The following is a 12,397-nucleotide window of genomic DNA, read 5'->3' as shown; positions in this document are numbered from 1 at the left end:
TCACTCCCTCACTTGTTTGGTAAATCTGGGTTTTCATATGTAGTTACTTTAAGCGAGGAATTTCTAAAATGCAAATAGGTTATATAGATGACTTAAGACTTTCAGAAATGCACAAACACCATTTAGATTCCACCCTCGAAATCCCATTTTCCCTTCCCCATGAGTATCAAAGCTCCCTGGGTGGATGCGGCCGCTGTGCTAGGTGCCTTACATTTAATATGGTTTAATTTTCAAACCAGCCCCATGAAAAATTATTATCCCATTTTACAAGATAGGAAATGGATCAGAAAGGCTAAGTGATCTGTGGAAAGAGCTGGGGTTCCTATTTCTATCTCTCTCAAACTGACATATCATTAGGGAAACACACTCAAAAGGCTCCTACTAATCCTCAGAGGCACCTGGACTTCAGTTCTCTGCACAGTTATTTCAACTAACATTTAGTTTCTGAAGAAGACATGTTTCTTGTGAACATGTCTCTTTGCTCTGAGCACTCTGGGATGCTCAGGGAACAAAGCTCTGTCTGGTTAGGTTGACCCTGGTGGTCAGTGTGGGCCACTGAGGCCAGGAGCTCCCACCTCAGGGCTCCGTGAAGGTGCCCACTCTGTGCCAGAGACTCCAGGAGGCACCTCCTTGCTCTGAGAAGCAAAACCAATAGGAGGGCTCAGAGTAGCAGGTACCCAAGCCACAGCCTCATCTGTTGACCTGAACCCTTCCTCTCAAAGCCATCCCCTACCTCTGCCTGCCAGAATCCACACCAACCCTGGCATATAGCAAAGTGGGTTTCTACAGAATTTATGGAAAAGGTAAAGTCTCGAAAATTTTTCTAGTAACTCTCGGAAATCATTTCCCGGTGGTGCCACGAGCACGTGATAGCAAAGCTGGGAAACAGCAAGGGCTCCCTGTGCTCTCGCTGGGTGCAGGCCCAGGACAGGTCTAGAAAGCAAGCAACATGGGCGCAGCACACCCTCCAACTGCGGACACCTGGGTTCCGCCAGCTGCAGCCTGGCGCAGAGAGAAGACATTCCCCTAACCCTGGGAGAGGTCTGTGTGGCATTCTTACCGTCCATCTTCACCGTTATAAAGATGGGCTTGGAGTGGATCTCTGCCTCCTTCTGCCAGGAACCTGTTGGCGACCTCACCCACGGAGTCACGGAGCAGTAGTAGTTGCCAAAGTCCTGGTCCTCAGAGCCATGCACCTGCAGCAAGAATTCCAGCACACTCGTGCGCTCCAGGCTGAGGTTGCTCTTCCAGTCCCTCCGGGCTGTAGTGACGATCCCCTTCCGATCCAGGGAAGACAGGAGGACAGGAGCCTTGTCCAGGCCAAAGGAATGCACCGCAAACCAGGACACATCAAAGGCCATGTCGTCTGTGGATTACCAAGCCAAAACCCCGGGGTCAGTGCAATGGGCAGAAGTAGCACATATGGCAGCCACGTATGCAACCCTCACTACGAGCGGCACAGCACTGCACGTGTCTTAGGTCTCACGCATCCTCGCAAAAGCCCTACGATAAAGGCACTACCATATTGCTCCTTCTATGGAGAGACTAAATATCTTGTTCAAGTTCACACAGCCAGCAGATAGCAGTGTGCAGCTTAACCCAGGGAGTCCAGCCTCTTAACCACTCCACTGCCACCACTTAGCCTAAGGACTCGCAGGAAAGAGAGGGCCAAAAACCGCCTCCCACAGAGAACATGAAGGCTGGTATGCAATGACATCGCATGCTCTGTCTTCCAAAGAAAACAGGTCCTTTGCCATCTCGGGCAGAAAAACCCAACATGGAAAGACACTAAAGTTGTATGGAACAAAACATACATAAAATGAATTGTACAAAATTTAGAGTTGTAAACAGTTTAGATTTTATTGTTCACTGTGTTTTTATTTGTTTTTGTTTTTTTTTGCCTTGCAGAAGTGCTTAAGTTCAAAACAAGAGGAAAAAAATGTCAGGCTGAGAAAATTGAACACAGTTTAACAGTCCCAGAGAGTCATGCTGCTGAACTGTAAAGTACTCTGCGAAATTAAGGTTCTAACAGCCTCAAATAAATTAATGTGGGCATAAGAGAAAGAAGCCTTTGGCACAAGCGGTAATTCTCATGGAATGTGAAAACAGAGCACGCACCATAAGCCCCTGACCTCTTCTCTTGACTGGTACCATCTGATGGGAGCTGTAGCAGCTCTGGGATCCACCCAGCATGCGGCAAAGGGCGGCAGCCACCACACCGTTCTGTCTTCAGACACTGGCGGCCACAGGAGACAACAAACTTTTTTTCCTTGGGACCACAGTGTTTTATTATGAAAATAGACTAAAAACTTCAAAAACCAAAAGGTCCTTTCTAATTTAACAACAAATTTGTTATTGACCTCTATTAATTTAATCCACGTTTTTAGAATTAAGTTGTCAATATTAATTGTAACAATAAGAACATCGACAAGATTTTCACAAATCAACTGCAGGGTTTTGCCCGGGTTTTGCTTCATGAGGTCCCCCGGGGCTCAAAATTAGCTTGAGTTAAATACAACTCACATCGCAGTTTAATGTGTTAAATGCACTTGAGAAGGCTTTTTATATAAATGTTAAATAACACAATTTTTGCTGCAAGAAAGATAATTTATTCATTTTGTAAAAATACACTAATAACCTCAAAAAGCACAGTATAAAGCAAATACATTATTTTTAGATGCTTACATATTAAAAAAGAATATAAGCAAAACTAAAAGCAAGAATTTTTATAAAATTATCCAAATGATAACTCCTTTTCGGCGCACCCTAAAAACAAAGTATCTTATTTTTCTCCCCACTGACCCACTATGGCATTTGAGCATAAACTTTTCTTGTTCCCAGCATCTCTCCAAGACGAGCAGCTCCCTGGGGTCACAGGGAGTGCCATAAACTTCTTCACACCCTCACAGGGCAGTGCCAGGGCAGAGCGTGCACCAGGATGACTCTCGTATACTCAGGGAAACTCTAATTCAGGGCTGCCATTCCCTGCCATGCAACTCTGCAACTGCATGCCTGTTACTTGTTGCCTCACAGCATGGGAGCCAGACTCCAGGGCCAGAATGCCTGGGCCGGAATCCCAGCACCAGCACTTAAGAACTGTGTGACCTGTGCAAGTCACTTAAGCTCACTGAGACTTAGTTTCCTCATCTGTAAAATACAAATGACAACCCCCGTGGTTAAATTAATTACATTTCTAAAACTGCAAGAACAGCACCTGGAACAATAAAAGTTGGTCAACCATGAACATCATCATCTGCACAGTTTAACATGCATGGCTCCACAAATCAATGATGCTCAAAGGAAGGGCATTGCCACCTGCAGCACGTGCTGTGGATGCCCTGTCCAGACTGGCTAGTGCCCTGAGCCCCTGGCAGCCGCAGGTGCTGGCTGCTAGAATTCTCACACCTGTGCCCTTCCCCAGAAGCTTGGCCATGGCTGAGGGAGGCCACCTCCTGGAGGCTGGGAAAACACTTCGCTCCTTGGCCATGTAGACACTGACTGACTGATGAGGGGACATCAAAGCCCAGGCCCCTTCCCTCAAGGTGGGCAACACTCTGTGGCACAGCTCACACTCCAGAGCCCCCGTGGGGAGTCGGACTTGCTGTGGACTCACATCTCTGCCTCCTCCTGCCCTGGCTCTGACTCACACTGTCTCCCGAGAGTGCTCCCTCGATTCACCAGTCGCACACCTGTCTCAGGCTTTGCTTTGAGAGAACCTGACCGAAGACACTGGTGCAGAGGGGCCGTACCCTGCTGCCCCCACCCCCAGCTCAGCCCTCGGCCCTCGGCCCTGAGCCCACTCACACAGCATGGCCTTCACCAGAGAGAACCCCGACACAGCCCAGAGGATGCGTGAGCAACAGATATGCTACAGCCTGTGTTTTTCGGAATCTTCTACCCACACAGTCTAAGAGGGCAAAGTTCTGGAAAACTGTGATCTGAATGATAGCAGCTACCCATAGCTTTGGCAATTACACTGGATGAAAAGACACAGTAAGGGCACTGGTGACCCATTAATTTACTGAGAAACAGCATTTAAAGACTTCCTTTTTGTATATATCACAAATGAGTTTTAAGGGTAAAAATATTACCCTGTTCCGGCTTTTGAGAAAGAAATTTTGCTCTCCTTTCTCTAGTAGTCTCTTCTACTTTTACTTCCATTTTCACTTTTGACTCCTGCTTTGTGTCCTCAGTCTTCCCCATCTCAGGTACAGCAGTGGCTCCTCATTCCTTTATCCCCATGAACAGAGCTAACCAACTCTGCTGGTTTGCATGGGTTTCTTCCTTTTTTTATGTCCTCCACAAACTCCCCTCCCTTTTTCCTGTCTCTAAAGATCGACCATGTTCAGCTTCCCTAAGAGAGCCAATTCTAGCATCAACAGACTAGTCCAGGGGTCCGTAAACCATAGCCTGCTGGCCAAGTCCAAACCACCGCCTGTTTCTGTAAACACAGTTTCACCGAACACAGCTATGCCCGTCTGTGTACATTATCACCTATGGCTGCTTCAGAGCTACAACGGCAGCGTGGAGTAGTAGCCAGAGACCATCTGGCCCACAGAGCCAAATACATTTCCCACCTGGGTCCTTTACAGAACATATCTGCTGACCTAAACTTGAACTGGAAGTCCTGCAGGGGCCAGATGTCCACGGGGGACAGGGGCAGGAACCCAGGCCTCTCTCCCAGATGCCAGCGATATACCCAGGCCCCAGCCCAGGTGCTCTCTCTGGATTCACTCCCGGACACCTTCCCTTTGCTTAAACCTGCCCCTTCATATAGAATGAAAACCTGCTTCCCGGTTTCTTCCCCAGGACCATACCTCCACTGGTATCCATACATAAACTGTGAAGCCTGTACAATTTGGTCTTTTCAAGTGCCAATCTGCCAGAAGCCATGGCTCTGCTTGCCATGGGCTGGGGCAGTACAAGAGCATCCAGGGTCAAAGCAGGCAGAGGAGAAAAGGGCAGCCTTAGTGAGTCAGGTTCTCCAGGGTATCTTTAGGAAAGGGCAGAGGTGGGGACAGTCCTGCTGAACAACAGAGACGCCCTAAGTCTGTTTAATGTTCTTTCAAGCCCTAAGGGTTGAAGAATGAGAGAGGGATATCAACTGGTCACTGAATGGGGCCATGCAGAAAAGGAATAAGACTGAGAGGTCCCACAACTCTTAGGCATCCTGTTGGCAATGCTAACATTTTCTGCAAAGAAAAGATTTACAAAGATATCCTAAGGACTCTAACTACAATAGCAACCCCCAGTCATCTGCTACTCCTTTACTCTGCTCTGTATGTCTTCATAGCATTAATTACGATCTGATATCATATGGCACTTTATTTCTTGCCTGTGTCCTTAACCATGGAGGTTGCAAGCTCCATGAGGGTAGACTCTGAGCATTTTGTTCACTCCTTTAGTCCTAGCATCTAGAGCCGCACTTGTACATCAAAGGAGCTGAATAAATATCTGAATGAATACATGAATGAAAGACATAAGAGAAGAAGCTGGACCCTGCCAGTGGATTTCAAACCAGCCACTTCAGCCGCAGAGGTGACCCACTGATCACCCTGACAATTCAGATTCACAAGTCTGGGTGCATTTCCAAATCACCCAGCGGACAGATGCATCCATTCAACAAGTATTTACGAAACACCCAATGAGTACAAGCACTGAGCCAGGTAGTCAGGGGATAAACAGACAATCTCTGACCTTCACGTGTAACGTGGTGGGGACGACATGAGAAACATTTACAAAAAGCAAGATGGGGAGGGGGAAGGGATGGAGAGAGAGGTACCTGGATCCAGTGCTGCTCCTTCAACAGTGATGATACAGAACAACTTGATCAGGTCTCCCCGGATGACTGATGGTGTGTCCGAATGCACAGAGGCATTAAATATGGGACCTGGAAGAAAGTAATGCCGGCCTCATTACGCCCTTTCATACTTGTCAAATTCCATTCTTGCCGCCCTAATGGGGTCCTCAGTGTGGTTCTCTTTCCTGGGAACTGGTCTAGAAACTTAGAAAATACGTGTTCTAAGGTTGTCTCTCTCATATTCAGAGAGACACATGTATTAGGCACACCGCAGAGAACTTCATCTTAAGATTACAACCAAAACAGAACTCCTCCTAAAGAGTTACTTTCGCTCTGGCTTTTCTTTGACCTCTTCTCTGATGACCACCACGGCCTCATTTGAAGGCCGCCCCCCACTTCCCACCCGGTACAGCCTGGGCTGTTTCCGGTTGGTTCAGCGTGGTTTACCTCTAGGCCAGGGTGGCTTGGGGATCAGAGGGAGAGGGACTGAACCAGGGACTTTCTTGGTTCCAATGGAGTGAGTGGCCAAGAACCCTAGCCAGCCAGGATTTGTTTTCCATACCTCCCTGAGAACACTGCAGGCATATTTATTATTTTTAACTCATCTCTGTGCGGCGTGCTAGGGACAGGGACCCTGCTGTGAAGAGGCTGAAACCCAGTAAGGAGACAGACATGCCAACAATGATGCTTCTGTGAAGTGTGGTGGGAGCACTGAAGGCACAGCTCCAGTCTGCCGGGGGAAACTGAGGCAGCCTGGGCATTCCTTTAAAAGACCACCAAGGTGAGAGAGGCTGCACGTGTGTAGGGGCAGGGAGTATATGGAAACTCTCAGCACTTTCTGCTCAATTTTGCTGTGAACCTAAAACTGCCCTAAAAAAACAAAGTCAAGTAAAAAACACACAAACGACAAAAATGAAGAACCCTATCCAGCCAGGATTTATCTTCCATACCTCCCTGAGAACACTGCAGGCATAATTATTATTTTTAACTCATCTCTAAATCAATCTTGGTGAGAGCACTTCATAACTTTAAGCCAAGCTGATCTGAAGAGTTCAGCGTTTACTTTATCCCAACTCCTAAAAATCTCAGAACAGGCAAACCTGAAAGAAGCTTCCAGAACATCAATGTTATGGCATTCCCCCTGGGTTTCCTGGGAAACAAGGAGAGATGGCCCTGAACGCTGATTCTAAAATTCATTGTAAGTTAAAAATACAGGTATAGCTCGGGAGGCTGAGGCAGGAGGATCGCTTGAGCCCAGGAGTTTGAGGTTGCACAGTGAGCTATGATAATGCCACTGCACTCCAGCCTGGGCAACAGAGCAAAATCATGTCTCAAAAAGAAAAAAAAAAAGGAATACAGGTATCACTACTTTCTTGCTCAGATTCCCAGAAATGAAAAAATACCCCAAAGCACTTTTGTTAAACTTTCAGAAGAGATGACTGTGACAGAGAGAGTAAACTGTCATGCCAGCCAGTGAGGCAATTAATTGAAAGGGCCACAGTTTCCTTTCAACAGGATGACTAATAAGATGAATTCATCAGATTGCTTTGCTAAGTAAGTACATGAATAATTTTGCTTTCCTGGGAGAAAGGAGAAGGATGTAGAGTGTGGAGCCTTAGGAGGGTGGGGACTGCTAGAGTTCTGATTAGCCAGGGGGCAGCAGCGGGGGACTTAACTTTGGGGGATAGAGAACATGACGGAATGGCAGTTCCAGGAAATGGGGAACGGAACAGGACAAGGAGGAAACGTGACCCATTTCTGAGCATCCTTCAATTAACTCAGCTCTCAGCCCTGGCTCCCTCGGGTCTGTAGACCCCGGACCTGCTCTGCCCGCAGCAGCGAGGTGGGGCAGGGTTAGGTGGATTGCTCCGAGCTGGCTCTGCGATGACTAGGGGACTTATGCCATGCATGGCCACCTGTGAGTGAGTACACGTTAGTGGCAACCTTGGGGAGAAATCTCACGGTAATCAACAGAACTCACCGAGGGGCTTTCTTAGGGCATTCAGGCCCCTTCTAAGAGAACGCAAAATGACAAAACATTAAGAAATCCTCATAATGGATTTATGTTTCTATTTACTTAATTTGAAACAGCAAAGATAGATTTACCTAATTTGGACAAATTTCACTTTTTTTTTTTTTTTTAATATTTCCAAAGAAAACCCCAAATGCCTCCTGGGTCACAAGTTACCGTTCTCATATCCCCAGTTGGCCGTGGCTATCAACAGAGCATTTGTGCAGACAAGCACTGCAGAGAAGGCCTGCATTGTGGCGAGCCATTCGCAGTGGTGGATTTCCTTCTAATGAAATCAACAGCTCACTGTTAATATGGGTCATTATCTCAGGCTTAGAAATATTTTCATTATGGTCAATTTCTGTGGTAATGCTGTTTTTGTGAGAGGATTTGTCTGGATAACTTCACAGACAGCAGACCATGGCACAGAGAAGTTAAGTGAATGACCAGAGTCACTAGGAGTCCCCCAATTCCTGGGTCTGCAGAGAGTATAAGAGCCACTTAGCTTTTAAATACAAACATTGACGCAAACCATGTTCCAACTAGGGCCTCTGAAAAAGGGCTGTTAATGGCAGCATTTTTTTCAAAGCAAAAATTGCAGACCATCTGCATGTACATCAATAGGGTAATGGTTAAGCAAATTCTAGTATGGATAGTATTAAAGTTGATATTTACCTAGCATTTGCTATAATATGGCAAGTGCTTATATTATAACATTAAAGGGGAGAAAAGCAGGTCATAAAATTGTATATATAGCCTGGTCTCAAAGTCATGAAGAACATACCCAAGGGAAAAATTCTAGAAAGATGAACACAAATTAATAGTCTATAGAATTGTAGATGATTCTTTTCCTTCTGCTTTATTATATTTTCAAATTTTCTATAGTAAAAAGAAAAATTTTTATTATCATTCGTATAAAAGGCCAAAATCTAAACCATCACATTTAACTCTCATTTTCCTTCCTGACACTCTGAGTCAGTAAAAGCCATGACTCAGTGGGGCCCCTTGGTCTTTAATACCAAGAGGCCCTGAAACCAGGTGACAGGAAGATGAACACTGGAAGGACCTCTTTGCCGTGTGTCTTAAGGTATGATTTTTAGGAAGTGAAAGCTCTTTGGTTTTAAATCAATGTCTGCCGGGGGCTATTTGGGAATATAGCATTGCGCTGGGCGCCAAATTTGATGGCAGCTTCTCCTAATTAAAATGTGAACTGGCCATGACAATTCTGTGGATTAAATAAAATAAAAACCTTGGGCAATCTATTCAACCTGGAAGCTACAGTGATTTTATCTGTTATGCTGAGATTTAAAGAATTGAGAAATAGATTTAATACTCATTCCTCACCCAGAAATAGATACAAAAGATTTTGTGTCTCCCCTATTCCACATAACAGTTTAAAAGAAAGATCAAATAACAAACGTTAAACAACATGGAATAGACTCCTACAGACAGCAAAAACAGATATACAAATAAAGGACAAAGTCCACATAACCATCTCATCTCAGTAGACATAGAAAAAGCATTTGACAACACCTAATACCTCTCTCCATGATAAAAACACCCCGCAAACTAGGAATGGAAGGAAACTTCCTCAACCCAATAAAGGGTATCTATGAAAAAACCCACAGCTAACATGATACTTAATAGTGAACAAAACTGAATGCTTTCCACTAAGATCAGGAATAAGACAAGAATGCCCACTTGTGCTCCTTCTATTCTAGCCAGGGCAATTAGGCAAGAAAAAGGAATAGGAGATACTTAGTTTGGAAAGGGAAAAATAAAAGTATCTATATTCCCACAGAACATAATCTTGTATTTTAAAAACTGTAAATGATCCGCCCAAAACTACCGTGTTTCCCGGAAAATAAGACCTACCCATAAAATAAGCCCTAGCAGGATTTCGAAGCATTTGCGCAATATAAGCCCTACCCCAAAAATAAGACCTAGTGATGGGCGTGGCTACGCAGCGTGTCTGTACAACCCATGCAATTCGTCACAGAGTGGTAAAGAAGACAAGCAACCCTTCTCATCTGCCCCATAGTGACAGCTATTGTCCCAGAGGTGACCAGAAAGGTGCGGGTATCCTCACCAACAAGGTCAGCTTCCCGTCAGATCCCGGCCATCCTGTGCGTGCTGCAAGCTGAGGCTTTGAGGGGAAAAGAACACATCCCCTGAAAATAAGCCCTAGAGTGTCTTCTTGAGGAAAAATAAATGTAAGACCCTGTCTTATTTTGGGGGAAAACATGGTATTAGAACTAATAAACAAGTTCAGTAAGGTTGTAGGATACAAGATCAGTATTTTTCTAAAAAGCCGTGTTTCTATATAACTGCAATGAACAAGTTGAAAAGTAAATTAAGAAAGAAATTACAAAAAAAATGAAAAAGAAAAAAAACTAAAAAAATAAAACGAAAGCAATGCCATTTGCCATAATATCAAAACAAATAAAAATAAGATAAATTTAACAAAAGGAGTTCAAGATTTGTATTGAAAACTATAAACACTGTGGAAAGAAATTAAAAGACCTAAATAAATGGAAAGATATTCCATGCTTATGGATTGGAAAACAATATTGTTAAATAGCAACACTGTCCAAATTGATGTACAGACTCAACACAATTAATATAAAAGTCCCAGTGGTCTTTTTTATAGAATTTAACAGGCTGATCCTAAAAGTCACATGGAAATGCAGCAGACCCAGAACAGCCAAAACAATCTTGAAAAAGAACAAAGCTAGAAAGTCTTTCCAACGTCTTGATTTCAAAACTATTAACACAAAGCTACAGTAATCAAACCATGTGATACTGGTATAAGGGCAGAAATATAGACCACCGGAATAGAATTGAGAATCTAAAAATAAACCCTTACATTTACGATTAAATGATTTTTGACAAGGGTGCCAAGACAAGTCAATGGGGGAAAGAAGAGACTTTTCAACAAATGGTGCCAGGACAACTGGATATGCCATTCAAAAGAATAAAGTTGGACCCCATCTTCATACCACATACAAAAATGAGCTCAAAATGAATCACCGCCCAAAATGTAAGAGCTAAAACTATAAACTGTGAGAAGAAAACATAGCCATAAATCTTCACAACCTTAGATTAGACAATGATTTCTTAGATATGATACCAAAAATACAAGCAACAAAAGGAAAAAACAGAAATTGAACTTGCTCAAAATTTTAAATTTTGGTGCTTCAAGGGATATCACTAAGACAGTGAAAAGATATCCTACAGAATAGGATATTATTTTCAAATACAAATTTTTTCTTCTTTTTTTTCCTTTTTCAGTATATTATGGGAGTACAAATGTTAAGGTTACGTATCTTGCCCTTGCATCCCTGCCCCCCCTCAAGTCAGAGCTTCAAGCGTGACCATCCCCCAGTTGGTGCACATTGCACTCATTATGTATGTACATACAATTTTTATGTCAGCATTATTCATAATAGCCAAAAAGTGGAAATAATCTAAATGCCCATCAATAGATGAATGGATAAACAAAATCTGGTATACTAGGAAATAGTATTCAGCCATAAAAATGAATGAAGTACTGATATATGCTATAACATGGATGGACCTGGAAAACATTATTCTAAGGGAAAAAAAATCACAGAAGTCCACATATGACTCAATCCATATGAAATATCCAGAAGAGACAAATCTATAGCAACAGAAAGTAACTTGGTGGTTGCCAGGGCAAGGACAGGAATGACTACTAATGGGAATGGGGTTTCATTTTGGGGTGATTAACATGTTCTGGAATAAGATAGTGGTAATGGTTGCAAACTCTGAATATATTAAAAACCACTGAATTATATACTTTAAACAGGAGAATTTTATGGTATATGAATTGTATCTCATTACAGCTTTATTAAAAACAAACAGATACACAATAAAGGAGACCTATGCTTTTTCTTCTCTTTCCAACTCTAAGGGCTTAAATCAATATTTGTCCTTTATTAATTTAAAGGTTAAGAGATACTAGATGATGATTTCACTATATACTATGAAAGCTTATAATATATTAATAAAAAACAAACTTTTTAGAATCTAGATTACCTTTAATATAAATGCTAATGATTTAATTCAACAAATATCTTTCATTCATTATACTGATTCAATTAATGTCTGAATTTTTACAGATGAGTATGAATTTATACATTCAGAAATTTCTAACTGGAACCCAAAGCACATCTAATCTAAAACCCACAAATGATAATCCTTCACATTGATATTCTAAATAAGATTGGGGCTTAAAAATTTTTAAATCATCTTCCTACTGAAATACACACACACACTAACAGACTTGTCCCATGATGTTAATAACACAGATGAGTAAGAAATAGTTCTTTTGGAGAATACATACCTTGTATCCATGCCATTTAAAAAAGTGGATCTTCCTGCTTTTAGACATAAAAATATTCTACTTACCAAAGATAAAATCATTTCAGAACAGACATAAAAAGGTCCTTGTTTTAATTAACTTTCTCATAAATAGCACTAGTAACTATTCTTAATAAACCAGGTTGACAGATATATTTATCCACACACCATAGCAGTTCTGGTGACTCAACTAATTTACAGGA

General features: G+C 42.8%; 1 protein-coding gene across 1 annotated transcript in view; it reads right to left on the bottom strand.

Moving 5' to 3' along the window:
- The window catches only part of PTGFRN (prostaglandin F2 receptor inhibitor), a 73,126-nt gene that overhangs the window by 3,991 nt on the left and 56,738 nt on the right, over window positions 1–12,397 (bottom strand). The window contains exons 7-8 of the mRNA XM_012761825.2: window positions 5,783–5,890; window positions 1,061–1,366 (exon numbers count right to left, since the gene is read on the bottom strand). Of these exons, the coding sequence (XP_012617279.2) occupies window positions 1,061–1,366; window positions 5,783–5,890 (414 nt within the window). The remainder of the gene's footprint in view (window positions 1–1,060; window positions 1,367–5,782; window positions 5,891–12,397) is intronic.

This window comes from Microcebus murinus, chromosome 2, assembly GCF_040939455.1.
Source record: "Microcebus murinus isolate Inina chromosome 2, M.murinus_Inina_mat1.0, whole genome shotgun sequence".
Taxonomy (NCBI): domain Eukaryota; kingdom Metazoa; phylum Chordata; class Mammalia; order Primates; family Cheirogaleidae; genus Microcebus; species Microcebus murinus.
This window is presented reverse-complemented; position numbering and strand designations above follow the sequence as displayed.